This window comes from Hemiscyllium ocellatum, chromosome 19, assembly GCF_020745735.1.
Source record: "Hemiscyllium ocellatum isolate sHemOce1 chromosome 19, sHemOce1.pat.X.cur, whole genome shotgun sequence".
In the NCBI taxonomy this organism is placed as follows: Eukaryota; Metazoa; Chordata; class Chondrichthyes; order Orectolobiformes; family Hemiscylliidae; genus Hemiscyllium; species Hemiscyllium ocellatum.
The window spans coordinates 11,212,302-11,227,379 of record NC_083419.1 but is presented as its reverse complement, the minus strand read 5'-3'; the positions used below and the strand labels follow the sequence as shown (position 1 = coordinate 11,227,379).

The 15,078-nt window shown below is 37.9% G+C and overlaps 1 protein-coding gene across 5 annotated transcripts in view; it reads right to left on the bottom strand.

Annotated features, from left to right (window-relative positions):
- LOC132824853 (ubiquitin carboxyl-terminal hydrolase 15-like) overlaps positions 1–15,078 on the bottom strand; it is a 114,153-nt gene that overhangs the window by 22,150 nt on the left and 76,925 nt on the right. For all 5 annotated transcript variants that reach the window (XM_060839640.1, XM_060839641.1, XM_060839643.1 and 2 more), the window contains 6 exons: positions 8,025–8,169; positions 5,803–5,976; positions 4,357–4,515; positions 3,152–3,376; positions 2,160–2,243; positions 1,972–2,066 (listed from right to left, as the gene is read on the bottom strand). In XM_060839640.1, coding sequence (XP_060695623.1) covers positions 1,972–2,066; positions 2,160–2,243; positions 3,152–3,376; positions 4,357–4,515; positions 5,803–5,976; positions 8,025–8,169 — 882 coding nt within the window. The remainder of the gene's footprint in view (positions 1–1,971; positions 2,067–2,159; positions 2,244–3,151; positions 3,377–4,356; positions 4,516–5,802; positions 5,977–8,024; positions 8,170–15,078) is intronic.

Genomic DNA, 15,078 nt, shown 5'->3' with positions numbered 1-15,078 from the left:
GGCTGTCTGCAACAGATAACATACAACTATTGCTTAACTAAAGTAGAGAAAATACCAAGAGACACAAAACAGTGTAATCGGTATAATGAAATCACTACACAGTTTAACTGCCCTTGGTGGAATATTCATGGCACATTTGAAAAATTCTTAGAATTTTTTGTCATTTTGTTTAGTAGATTTTTAAAACAATAACAGTAATTGTTGGGGAAATTTGCCCTATAGGTTGGAGATCACAAAACACAGGTCCAAGTGAAATTGACAAGCAATATAGCTAGAAGAGAAATTGACTAGGCTGACACAGAACTGACAGTCTGCACAGGTAGATCAGATTTCTCTTCCCAGAGCTGGGGATGAGACCAGTTTTATAGTAATGCTGCACAATGACACTGATTAAGAAATGGGAAACTACAATGTATCTGGAAATGGAGTAACCTAGTTACAAGCATGCTAATTGGAAAACAAATATCGGATGCAACATCCTGACAGTAACAATGGTTCCATTCCTTTTCACAGGGAGATGTTAATGTCTCTTCTGAAATGGTGAGGTGCTTCCAATGTCCTGTGCCTGGAGCATGTCCCTGCTGGTGCCTTTCTGTCTGACCTGCTCTTTGTGTCGCTTTGGTATTGCTGGGTTGTGAAACTGCCCTTAGGGCTTTGAGATATCTGTGGTACTCTCATGTCCATGGGAGCTGAAAGCATATTCTTTTGTCTGTGTGCTGTCTGATTTGGCTTGAGCGCTGCTTGGGAATTCTGGGTGTTTTGGTACAGTTTGGCCAATTTTGCTTTTGTGGGTTAGCAAATCTTTTCCCACAGTAATTATGTGTTATATTGTTCCAATGATTGAATTCAGTAGTCAATAGAAAGATCTAAACATTATAAAATTCTTGTGTTTGTTGAAATCATGTTTTAGAACTGTTAAATTGAAGGTTCACAATGAATGAGCTGCCAGAGGAAGTCGTGGAGACTGGTACAATTACCACATTCAAAAGACACCTGGATGGGTATATAAACAGGAACAGTTTAAAGGGATTATGGGCAAAACGCTGGCAAATGGACTTTGATTAATTTAGGATCTGTTCGGCATGGATGAGTTGGACTGAAGGGTTTTTTTCCCTGCTGTACAACTCTATGACTATGACTCTACAATTGTGGTTTACCCTTTTTACAAATGGTGACAAGTTAAAAGTGACAATTTAAGCACTTTGGGATTTCCTGAACTTGAAAGCTGCTGTACAAATACAATTTCTTTTGCCAGCATTGTGCAATACAAGTCCCTCATGTAAGACTCACTTCTATATGCATAGCTGTGAATGCAGCATTCTGATTTTTGTCTGTTTTGAAGGATTCGATGGACAACACTAAAAGGCTGTGATAGAAAAAGAACTCCAAAGAGCATCAGCCAGAGTTGCATGATCGCAAGGTGCATATTTGTTGTTTATTCATGTTTGTAGACTTTCCTTCAATTCATTAACAATTAGTTTGAACTAATCATAAAACCAGCTCATTAAACAAGAGCAGTTAGGTCATGAGTCTATAATACTATATCAATGAAAGAATGTGATAACTTTTCCAGTGCTTTGGGATGTTCTACAATATTGAAGGCACTAAGTTATCCATTAAGATAATGGAAAGAAAGTGCTTACGATAAAGCTAAGGGACAAAGAGAAGGGCTGCAAGGTCTGTCACACACACACTACTTATTACAATCACTCGCTATAGCAAATAACTGCATCTGGCAAAAGTTTAAAGACCTGATTATCCAATGCTGCATCTAGATTTTCAATCATGATTTAAAAACTAATGACTAATGTGTTGAGCATCTAGATATTAATATGCAAAATAAATGCAGAGTCATTTATTTTCAATACAAATATATGCAGTCAAAACTTGTTTTATTAAAAGCGGGAACTTAGATTTTGGGACAATTATGATGCTATAACAAAAGTAAGTTGGAGTCACACAACTACTTACATAAAGATATCATCTCTTTCCATGATGCTACTGAGGTTCTCATCCGTGGAAAATATTCTATGGAATCGGTGGTTGTATATATCTGTGACAACCATCTGAATGCAAACACACAACCATATTATTTTAACCATTATGAAGAAAGAGAAAAAAATGAGGTTGTTCAAAACTGCAATAACTTTGAATCTTACTTTGTCTGCAGGAACATCTGACAGAGTGGACAGTGCAGCACACAGATCGGAAATAATGCCTATTTTAGGAACAACTACTTTATACTAAAAGAAAGCATAAGAATGTCAGTTAAACAGACAGTTAATAACAACAAAAGTCCCAAGTAAAATGCATGCAAAAGTTCAATTGCATAAACTATATAAATAAATGTCAGTTATTATAAAATGGCCCAGATGATATCGAACCTCAATGAAGTTACTCTACATGTGGTTATATTTCAATGCTTAAACTTAATCTTGTGACAGCTTGTTTTTCTCCCCCGTACTATCATTACTGCAGCTCTGAAAGGACTCCTCCTATGGTGTATCTCCATGTAGATTTCTCACAATGATATCCTTGGTTATGGATCAGTCTAACTACTTCTAAAGCTTGCACTCTAATATTTAGAACATGCTGCCTAGTTCTAGTCTCCCAACTACTCTTAATATCTTACATCTTTGGCCTTTAGGAAACCCTAATGATTTTCTCATCAAATTAACTATTTTGATAGCCCTCTACACCCAGTCTTATGTTTCCTGCCCTTTCCAGCCAGAAAAGGGATTAGACTGTTCATTAAAAACACAAAGCTTGTTCACTGCCTATTGTCTCATATCAATTCTCTTCGCTGTACCACTAATAGCAAAACATCCTACTTTTATTTTCTGGAATCAGAATAAATCTGCCTCTATAGTTCTTAGCCTTCAAGACCTAACTTTTTCACTTTTGTCTCTATTGTGAATCCTTATTTCTCTCCCATGGGCTGAAGTACATTCACCACCTCCAGTTTCTCTACAATGGGCTTCAGGATATTTTGTACATCAAAAGTACTATATAAATGAAAGTGATATTGAAATTGATGTTTGGATATTTAACAATTTTCTCTATTGAAGAGAATGCAACCATATCAAAAATCTAAAAATCTACCAAACTAATTCTCTAATCCTACTGGAGTGTTAAATCTTGCTTTACATACCTGCACTGGTTTGCTGAGTGGCTCCATTCTGACAAGGAAAACCTCCAAAGTGCGTTCTTTTTTCAAGGGCAAAGGAAGTGTTAAATAACAAAAGGGATCAAATGTCACAGAAACCTTTGAACATTCGGGACAAACAAGAGTAGATTTAAAAAGACCGTGAAAAATGTCAACAATGATAGAATCGTTCCGTTTCCTGTGATTTTCCCATGCTTCCTTAGCAACCACCTTCAAAGAAAAAGAAAATGAGACCAGTTTTAGAGGATAAAGCTCTGCTTACTTTTTACCTACAACTGATGACAAGTTTTTTTTTTAAAAGTCTGATCATAGGATATGGATGTCCCTGGCAAGGCCAAACTTATTGGGCATCCCTAAATGCCCTCAGAAAAATTGTAATGAGCTGCCTTCTTCAATTGATCTGAAACAATTTGATTCAGCACAGAGGCTTCCTTGACCATTTCACAGGTATTTAAGTGTCAGCCACATCGCTTTGGGTCCAGAGTCACAAGGCGGCCAGGCCAGAAAATGATGGCGGATTTCCTTCCATAATGGACATTCGGCTTTGTGGTTAACACAAGACAAGCTTTTAAATCTAGATTTACTCAGTGAATTAAAATTCCACTAACTGCTTCCTTGGAATCTGCATCCTCATCCCCAGCGTGTTAGCTTGGTCTCTAGATTACCAGTTCAGTGATTTAGCACTATGCCACTGCCTTTCTCTCAACAAAAATATTTAAAACTGTGACAATTAAGAGTTTTGATGCAAGAAGCCATTAGGTCAAGTGCTTTATGCTGACATTTCCATCCTAAACAAGCATCACCCCACTTCAGCTAACACTAAAGCATAGTCTCATTCATTTTTATTTCTTGTACTTATCCACTTTTAATAAATCCAGAAAAGAGAACAGTTCTGACTTTATGGAGTGAAGTAAACATTTGCTTAGCCAAAAGAAAGCTAGTCAGCTGATGTGTTTTGGTCCATTAACAAAAAGCTCTCAATGTAGGTCAGAAGCTAACTAGTCCAAGTTGGCATTAATGTTTTACCATCACTTTGGAGATTTAAACACTAATTTTAAAAAAGTGAAGGCAGAAAGAGAATATTTCATATTGAAAGCATTTTTCCAGTGATCACAGTTCACCTTCAATAATACTATACACAACAAGGAAGCTCCTCCCTAAAATGAAAATAAAATTGCAATTGATTGTACCTCATCAGGTCTGCCTTCTGCATCTTTCAATTGAATATATGGCTTTTTTCTAATTCTATTCAAATCTTCATGCAAGCCATCAAGAAGAAAGGCCAGCAATTCTTGAGAGTCCTGTTGCTGGTAGCCTGAAAACTGGGGAGCAAAGCGACCAACCTGTGTCTGAAACGACAGCACGAATATAAGCTATTAAAAACCTAATGGCAACGGCCATGGAAATGGAAAAAATGAGAGAAAACTTTACCAGATACAGGAAGGATAGTGTGAGCATTATTTCCACACACTTGAATGAAACACCAAGTGCATTATGGATCATGCAAGGCTGAACTGCTTTGTAAACGCCAATGTTATGATACCAAAGTATAGTGAAATCAAATAAATGTAAACAATTGGGTATAAACTCAAGGTTGTAATATCTACTTCATTTAGCTGCCATTTTACAAGAAAACTTTTATATAAAAATATAACTACTCGTTTGCTTTTTCATATGTGGTTCATGATGGGAGGAATTAACAGCAAGTCAATGCACAAACCTTTGTCATTATGTTTCAAGCTGAATCTTTTAAAAAGGTACAAATGGAATTTTTGTTTTCTGTTTTGAGGTGGCTTGGAGATGGAGATACAGAAAACCTCTGTCTAGAGGCTATTTTTTTCAGCCCCCTGTAATGATATGGCCTCTACTATCTGTCAGAAATGCAGGAATTAAGGGGCTAACAGCCTGTCTGAGATTGCAAACTTATAACAATATCTTTTGAACAATGCCAGAGATAGTTCAAATCATTCACACATACAAATGTATTTTCTGAACCAAAGCCTTTGCTCAGGTATGAATATTTTACCCCAACTGTGCACATGAACTCTTATAAATAGACTACTGGCATTTTCTTTAACATCCAAAGCCGTTGGAAGATATCAGTGTAGACAACTATATAGGGGTATAGGTTTGCCTAATATAGCCTTCCACGTTCTGTTTGCGGGAGTAAACATTAAACTTACAGTTCAGCTTGAGTTAGGTGCAAAGGTTTTGCCTTCATCCTCTGGGTTCATAATTAAAAAGTGAAGTCCGGGTCACAAGAGAACAACAGAAATTGGAATAATGCTTGTTCATTTGTGACATTTTAGTGACACTTCAGTGTCTTTTGCTTGGTCAAACTGTATTTATTTAATATATATATATATAAAAACATATGAGGTTTGTTTGAAATTGAGGTTACATAAATTTTTATAACCTTTCAATTTGTCAGTTTATTCTGTTCATTATACAATTAAACTTCTTTCACACATGACACAATAGAATTGAGGATAAACAGGCATGAACTTCATAATAGAGGCTGCACCTACTTACTTTGCATTTAAATTTCACCCGATGCAAAATTTCATTAGATCAAAGAGCTTAATTCAAAAGATCAAATACCAGTCTTTATTTCCTCTATGTGTTTTAATACATACCTTAAATGCCCTTGGTGTAACATAGCTATATTTTCCGGACCACATCTGCTTGATGAGATCTGCATAAGCATTAGCTATTTCTCCTTTCATTCCCAGTAAGTTGTCATGATTTAACTCATCCACATATTCATCGGATAGGAAGTATTCTGTCAGTGGAGGGGTATTACTCAAACACTATAAGAAAGAAAGATAAACTTGTATAAATTAACAAAAAAACTAATCCCAACTGGTTTACCAAGAATTTATTTTTTAAATAAGGCTGACCAATTGCTACATGTTAGTCAGAGCTGACTGAATATTGCTGTGAAATGCAGCAAAAGTGGTTATCCTTCAGTCGTTGCAAGACGTTGGATGATTAACAGAGAGCAAACAATAGCAACACATCCTGTGTTTATGTAGTCTGTTGAGATGCAACATGAGCATTTTTCAGAGTCCAAACGCACATGCTGAATGAACAGGAGGATGAAGTTTCAGGTGCTAATAGGTTTAAGTCACCAAGGGGCAGCATGTAACTAAGGAAGATGGAGGAAAATGGACTTGGTGAATTCATAGAAATAATAGTGTCCGAGGCAGAGTTATTACTGGGGTTGTTCTGGATGTGGTCTGAATATAACCCAAGATAAAAGCAACTGAATTGCTCAACAACAATGTCAATGGCTTTTCCATCCCTGGATAACCTATTCCACTGTTGTGCAGTAATTGATTCAGCTTGCAACCAGAAGTACGTATTAAAAAGGACATAAAAACAGATAAATCAAGTTTTAGTTGAGAGATTTGTTTGCACCTACAAATAATGACTAAGCATTTCTTAATCAGGCTCTGAGGACCTGAAACAGCAACTCCGATTTCTCTCCATCGATGCTGCCAGACCTGCTGAGCTTTCCTAGCAATTTCTGTTTTTGTTTCTGATTTACAGCATCTGCAGTTCTTTTGGTTTTATTTATTATTCACAGCCACTGAGTTGAAATCTTGTAATTCTTACCTAAGTGTTCTGTGGGTCTATCTAAATCATGTGGACGACAGAAGAGACCAATAAAGCAGCTCACCTTTTCAAGGGCAGTTAAGGACATTTGATACAGGTACAGTACTGTTAGAAAGGGAAGTTTCAGGCTTTGGACCAAGTGGCTATCAAGAAATAGTGATCTAATACCAAGTCAAGAAAGTGGTGGAGGTGATGTCCCCATGTGTCAGTCATCTGTTTGATTTTCTGTGCTAGAAGTTGCAAGTTTGGAAGCTGTTGAGAGGGGTTTGGAAAGTTGCTGCAGTGCAAGTTGCAGATAGTACACATTCCTGCACTGTTGGTGGAAGGAGTGAATGGTGCATGAAATGCTAACCTTGTAGGTTGCTTTGTCTTTGATGATATACAGATTCAGGGGAGAGCCTCAAAAGACACTAGCCAAAGGGCCTGTTTCCACACTGAGTAATCTAATCTAATCTAAAAATGAGGGCAGATATGCACTTCAATCTTTAATTGTTTGATGCTTTGCACTTACAAAAATCACAATGAAAAATATAGAACTTGTTTTTATAAAGAGCTTCCACCTGCTCAAACTTAAAATGATAGGTGCACAATCATGATTTTTGAAAAAGTCAAATCGCCCTATTCTCCAATGTGAATGGATTTTATTAACAATTTTAGGATCTGGACAAGTATCTTCGCCAAAGTTAATTAATTTTGTCATTTGTGCTTGTTCTTATGACTGCACAGCATAAAGCTTCAGCAGCATGTCTCTCTTTTTAGCAATGATTGTATTATGAACTACCAATGAAAGGAGTAAATAGTACACTATAACGTTTTCGAGTCATTTTCTGTGACAAATCATGTTACTCACAGGTGGAAGACCATTTGTTTTTATTGCAAATTATTTTAAGACAAACTAGTTGCAGGAACAAAAAAGCTGCATTAAATTGTCACTCTTTCAAGGAATACTTTACAACAGAGCTAAATTACTGACTGCACTGGTCCACGCAAGACTTTAAAAATCATCTGTACGATCATTAACACAATCAAACTTGAACCATAATCTAACAAGTGCAACTGACCACACTTGGTTTTACTTAAAGCAGAAACTTACCACCCCACGGATATTTCAGTGAAAACGTTTCAGATAGCAATATTTTCTACAGTTGCTTTACATAAGTTAAAGGCCACAAAAACTCTCAACTTCAGCACTAAATATTCACAGCAGTAAATGATTACAGATCTCTCTTTAACGACCTACCTGTACAGCTGAATTCATAAAACAAGTGTTACCCAAATTACTTAAGCCACACAGGCCACTCTGTTCACTGTGTCTTCCTGCATCTAGATAATCGTAGCTGTTATAGCCAGCATATGGGGGAATACAGTAGTTTGAATTTTTCACACTGAAAGAAAAAGAATGGAGAATTTAGTTGAAAAAGAAAAATTATCGCTCTTAAGCTAACAAGCATGCATACATTTATGAAAAAGGTAATATCAGGGCTTACACCTAAAGTATTTGCAACTACAGATTAAAATGTTAAGACTTAGAATAATCCAGATATGAATTGCGGGGCACCAAAAACATTTTCCCGTATCACTGTCATAACGCATAAATCTGTAGCACTACTAGACCTCCTACATAAGCACTGGGATCACTACCATTCATTTACAGGAGCTCTTTCACAGCTCACTTTGTTTTCCAAATTTGTGTCTAATTTCAAGCAGTCTGACTTCATACACCAACAACATAGAATCATCTCATTTCTTCCTTTTTACAGCATGGAACCCATCATGGAGACAAGGTTAACAGGAATCGAGAAGGAAAGGGTGAGCTTCAGTTACAGGTGAGGGTGCAAGCATTCCAGAGGCCTCCATGACATCACTGGTTCAGTACATTAGAGGTTCTATTTATAGTGCGGTCTGCTAAGACAGCACAATCTAGGCTTCACATGCAGTGAGGAGCCTGTGGAGGAATAAGGAACTGACTAATGCATCCTGGCAAGCAAGCTGTGCAGAAAAGCTGTGACTTGGTCAATTTTTTGATGAGGGAAGTAGGAAAAGAGAATATACTGGCCCTACTTCATTTGTGCATAAAGGAAGTCCACTTTGAAAATAAAAAGTTGCAATGCTGTGCAGTCTGATTTAATTCTTCCTTAACAGTAAGTTTTACAACCTCAAGGACTTCAAATCAAAATTTGCAGGGATTTTGGGGCATTAGTGTTGTCATAGAAGTTGTAAAAATGATGAACGTATAAATGAATCACTAATTCGGTCTCCCAAGGTCACTTACAAAGAGTACTGATGAGAAAGGCAACACACTCCTGTTTAAAAAAAGTATGATAACTGTAGAAAGCAGTTTAAAAGCTATGGTCAGTTAAAGTTAGGCTCCAAAATGAAACTGTAGAAACAAAAATAATGCTGACACTACATAAACAATTCTGATCTCTTTCCAAATAAAGAATGTAACCATAATCCACATAACCCTACCTCCTAAATAGAAAAACAAACACTTTTACTTATATTTATTTTGCTAACTTTTGAGATGTGTTGAAGTTATTAACTTAGTTGATGCGCCATTTCAGCTACACAGTGTATTTTGATTGATGGAAGTGCAATTAATCTGCAGGTACTCAGATTGAAACATCAGGACAACTCTTAAAATATATGATGGGTACAGCAGCAAAAAGGAGGGACAAATGAAGAAATGACTAAGCATGTCTTTAGATTTTTTTTCCAGGCTATCCTGAAGAATCCCAAACTCATAGAGATGTACATCATGGAAACAGACCCTTCGGTCCAACCCATCCATGCCGACCAGATATCCCAACCCAATCTAGTCTCACCTGCCAGCACCCGGCCCATATCCCTCCAAACCCTTCCTATTCATATACTCATCCAAATGCCTCTTAAATGTTGCAACTGTACCAGCCTCCACCACATCCTCTGGCAGCTCATTCCATACACATACCACCCTGTGTGAAAAAGTTGTCCCTTAGGTCTCTTTTACATCTTTCCCCTCTCACCCTAAACCTATGCCCTCTAGTTCTGGACTCCCCCACTCCTGGGAAAAGACTTTCCCGATTTATCCTCTCAATTTTGTAAACCTCTATAATGTCACCCCTCAGCCTCCAATGCTCCAGAGAAAACAGCCCCAGCCTGTTCAACCTCTCCCTGTACCTCAAATCCTCCAACCCTGGCAATGTCCTTGTAAATCTTTTCTGAACCCTTTCAAGTTTCGCAACATCTTTCCGATAGGAAGGAGACCAGAATTGCACGCAATATTCCAACAGTGGCTTACAGCCGCAACATGACCTCCCAACTCCTGAACTCAATACTCTGACCAATAAGGGAAAGCATACAAAATGCCTTCTTCACTATCCTATTGACCTGCGACTCCACTTTCAAGGAGCTATGAACCTGTACTCCAAGGTCTGTGTTCAGCAACACTCCCTAGAACCTTACCATTAAGTGTATAAGTCCTGCTAAGATTTGCTTTCCCAAAATGCAGCACCTCACATTTATCTGAATTATACTCCATCTGCCACTTCTCAGCCCATTGGCCCATCTGGTCCAGATCCTGTCGTAATCTGAGGTAATCCTCTTCGCTGTTCACTACACATCCAATTTTGGTGTCATCTGCAAACTTACTGTACCTCTTATGCTCGCATCCAAATCATTTATGTAAATGACAAAAAGTACAGAACCAAGCACCGATCTTTGTGGCACTCCACTGGTCACAGGCCTCCAGTCTGAAAAACAACCCTCCTCCACCACCACCCTGTCTTCTACCTTTGAGTCAGTTCTGTATCCAAATGACTAGTTCTCCCTTAATTCCATGAGATCTAACCTTGCTAATCAGTCTCCCATGGGGAACCTTGTCGAACGCCTTACTGAAGTCCATATGGGTCACATTTACTGCGCTGCCCTCATCAATCTTCTTTGTTACTTCTTCAAAAAACTCAAACAAGTTTGTGAGACATGATTTCCCAGGCACAAAACCATGTTTACTATCCCGAATCAGTCCTTGCCTTTCCAAATACATGTACATCCTGTCCCTCAGGATTCCCTCCAACAATTTGCCCACCACTGAGTTCAAGCTCACCAGTCTATAGTTCCCTGGCTTGTCTTTACCGCCTTTCTTAAACAGTGGCACCACGTTTACCAACCTCCAGTCTTCCAGCACCTCACCTCTGACTATCGATGATACAAATATCTCAGCAAGAGTCCCAGCAATCACTTCTCTAGCTTCCCACAGAGTTCTCAGGTACACCTGACCAGGTCCTGGGGAGTTATCCACCTTCAACCGTTTCAAGACATACAACCATACTCGTCATTATTTAGCCTTGTTCAATTTCAGTGCAGAAGATAAATATCTAGGGGGCGTGCCATTATAAGAACTGTTTAAATACTTCCTTACACTAAGAAGAACAGTTGGCTTTTTATGTTAGAAAAATGAAAATTTGTGCTTGTATTATCTCAGTTTACAACATGTAATTCAGTCAAGAATTAAGTTAGTGACCTAAGTTTAAGGAATTTAAAAGTTGCTTACTGTTCAAGAAGGAACAATGTTGATGCACTCGCTTCATCAAAACAGCAAACAGACAGTAGCAAAGATGAAAGGTTTGTATTTTTGCAATTACCCTCCAGCAAACACTAAGGGGCCCAAGAGTTGATTCAAATCCATTGGCTGTCAAAGAACATACTGGATTATATTGAACCCAGGAGCTATGTATAATCAGATGCTGACTGCCATAGAAAACCCAGGTATTCCATTCAGGAAAAAGTGATGACTAAGGGATAAATTTTCATTGGGAACTACCATTCTTCACAGGTTATCATATCCAATGCCTGTATACTCATGGTCTGAGGGTGTAGATGCATGTCAATTTTTAGGGGGTGATGGTTGACGAGAGCAAGAGGGCAGTTGTGTAATTGTAGATCCTACTTCATTGTCTGGAAAAATATCACCACCCAGCCATTGACATGGGCCTTGCTGTAGCAACTGTGTTCGTGACATGAATATCTGGAACCTCAAAATACAGAAGATAAACAATATACTTCTGTCGGTTGCGTAAACTTTTTAATTTGATGCTCAAGAATGCTAAACTTGAGCGCTTACTATTGTAAATGCAAATGAAAATCATAAAAAATGCAGAACATATTAGCATATTGTACTACTAAACGTGAGATTAGAGACAAACTGCTTTCTTGAACACAGTTCCAGTTAAAAGCTTCCATAGGGAGATTTTCTAGTCAGTTTGGCCATACAAGAGCAATGGTCTGGTAGATGCTAGAATTTTCTGATATTCTTAATATACAAAGGCAAAATTAGATTATTTTCTGCTGGTTACTTTAACACTGTATAGCTTTTGCATTTGATAGTAAGTGATCATATTGTGGCATTTCTGAAATGATATTTCCTGAAAATATTTTTTAAAAGTAAGCATATTTAACAGAGTTTGCCTTCAAAGTACATTCATAAATAAACTGCAGGTGGTCAAAATATTGGCAAGCTGGCATTTTAAGCACAGTAGTTTCTCCAAATCTTGTCACCAATGAGCAGTTTTATTATTCAGTCTTAGCAAAAGCCTTGCATTCACTCTGTTGGCAAGTTCTTTTTCCTGGACACAAAAAGAAAAGCAGGCAGCATCTGTTAAAAAGGGAAAAGGCTGTCATGGTACTACAGTGCAGGAAAGACTACAGTAGACAGGAACACAGCAGAGTAGTTTGTGTTATGACAAAGACATAGATGGCCAAATAAAATCAGGGTCTCTGCCCTCATATTCGAAGAAAACTTAAAATGGTCAATGGCCCTCAAAATTGACCCCAATGGTTCCTAACCAGCCTTTTTCAATAACCAGAACGAGACTTTGTGAATAATTGATAACAGACACCGGGTTTATAACTCAAATAAAAGACTTAATTTATCAACAGTAGAATGACATTAGCAATGTTAAATAGCAAGGTAATCTAATTAATGTCTAAGATTGAAACCCAATCTTTAATTCAAGCCCCCACTCTCTCACAAAGACAGATGTATAATCAGAATAGCTTGTTTCCACATTGTACGGATTCCATGGTTCTTTCCCTGCACATTTCATCAAATACAAGAGGAACTAGATACTTTGTTTAGCCGGTCATGATGTTTGAAAGGAATGCCTGACAGAGTGCCTGGAAGGGACTAAATCTATTTAAGGGAAAACCCAACAATACTGAAACTCAGCAGCTATTTATAAGTAGATCCAACTTTACAATGGCCATTTATCTAAGGAATGATGAATATGCTGCTTTAATTTATGCCCATATTATGTAAAGAGAAAGGACGGTAGGTTCATCTATTTATGGATACAATTTACCTCAACGGAAGCTAAATATTTCAGCAGCATTAACAAGGATTTGGGACTGCAACTCAGCCTAAGAATATTCTCCAATTGTACTTGGCATTGGTGTTTACCAAGAAAGAGAACTTTGCAAAAACTGCAGTGAACAAAGAAGTTGTTAGGATACTGAATGAGACAGTAGATGACAGGAATTACTGCAGAGTCTGTCTGAGGTTGAATCTTAGATTAGTATAGGAAATATGGGTCAAAATTGCAGAGATACAACCGCAACCCTCCAATTCTTCACAGCTAGAGATGATAGAGGACTGGTAGGGTGGATTGCAAATGTTATAACCTTGCTCTAAGACTGACTAATAAGCTTGGCACCTGCAGCCTAGTCAGTTTAACCATGATAGTGACAGCTTGGTTCCTCTTAACAATAATCCAGAAAGAAATTAACAGCCATTTGGATAAGCAAAAAGAGAGTGAACAAAGGCAACAGTGTTTGACCAAAGTTTTTGATTGTATCTTACAGGGTCTGGGTGGTGGAAGTGCAGTTGCCTCTGCGTATATGGAAGTTCAAAGAGATACTTATTAGATACTAGGCATTAGTCAAAATTGAAGTCTATCAGATTAAAATTATACAGGGAGCAGTAAGATGGAATCAAAATCAGCAATTGGATAGAAAACATAAAACAGAAAGCTGCATTGAAAGGTTATGCTATGAAGTGCCTCAGGGTTCAATATGAGCATCACTTTCTGTTCTTGATGCACACTAATGATTTATACTTGGAGGTTATACGGCATAAATTTGAAATTTGGAATTCAATTATAAAAAATAGTTATGAAAGTAGGAAAAGATTTCAAAAGGATAAACAAACTGGTGGAATGGGCTGACAATAGATAAATTTCAGTGAGAGATGAATCACTTTGGTAGGAAGCATGATGAGAAGCAATAGAAGCAAAATGGTATGATTTTAAAGGGGTTGCAGCAACAGAGTCTGATTGGTGCAGAATTTGCAAGTGGCAGGACTGGGCGGTTATAATGTATTTTGGATTCTGGGACTTAGAAATGACAAAACAGAAACAAGGGAGTTATGCTCAATTTGTATAAAATGGTAGTTCAGCCCAAACTGAGTACTGTGTCTAATTCTGGACATCATATTCTCGGAAGACTTTGAAGAGAGTTTTGAAGTAAAGATGATTACAGATAGGAGAAGTTAGCCATAGAGCAGACAGGGTTAACCTTTCAGGTGTTTTGATAGACATGCTTAAAATCATGAAGGGTTTAGACAAAATAAATGTAAAGAAGAGTTTCAAAGGCTGAAAGGCTGCCAAGATAGAAACTTAAAGTGACTATCAAAAGAAAGAGGTGATATGACAAAGCATTTTTTAAAAATGACAATGTTAAGAATTTTTAATATACAGCCTAACGTAGTATATTCAGATTTAATAGCAGACTTTAAAAGGAAGTTGGATAAATACTTGGGAGGAGAAAACAACAGTGTTGTGGTAAAGGAGAGAGATAGAGGGGCCAAGTGAATCCCTCCAAAACATTTCCACCACCTTCAGACACATTTTCCTCTTCCCTCCCTTGTCAACCTTCCGCAGGGACTGCTCCCTTCAGGACATCCTCATCTACTCTTTCTTCACTCCCAATATGTCCCCACACTCCGAAGTCACCTTTCCCTGCAATCGCAGATGGTCTAACAGCTGCTCATTTACTTCTTCCCTCCTCATCATCCAAACCTCCCCACCCTCCCCCAACCTCCAGGTGAAGCAGCAACTTAACTGCAGTTCACTCAATCTATTCTGTTGTATTTGCTTCTCAATGCAGTCTCCTCTACATTGGGGAAAATGAAGTGTAGACTGGGTGACCACTTTGTGGAATACCTACGTTCTGTCTGCAAAAATTACCCTGAGCTTCCGGTTCCCTGCCAATTCAACACACCATTGTTTTACCTGGCCAGCATTTGTGTCTCAGGCTCCAGC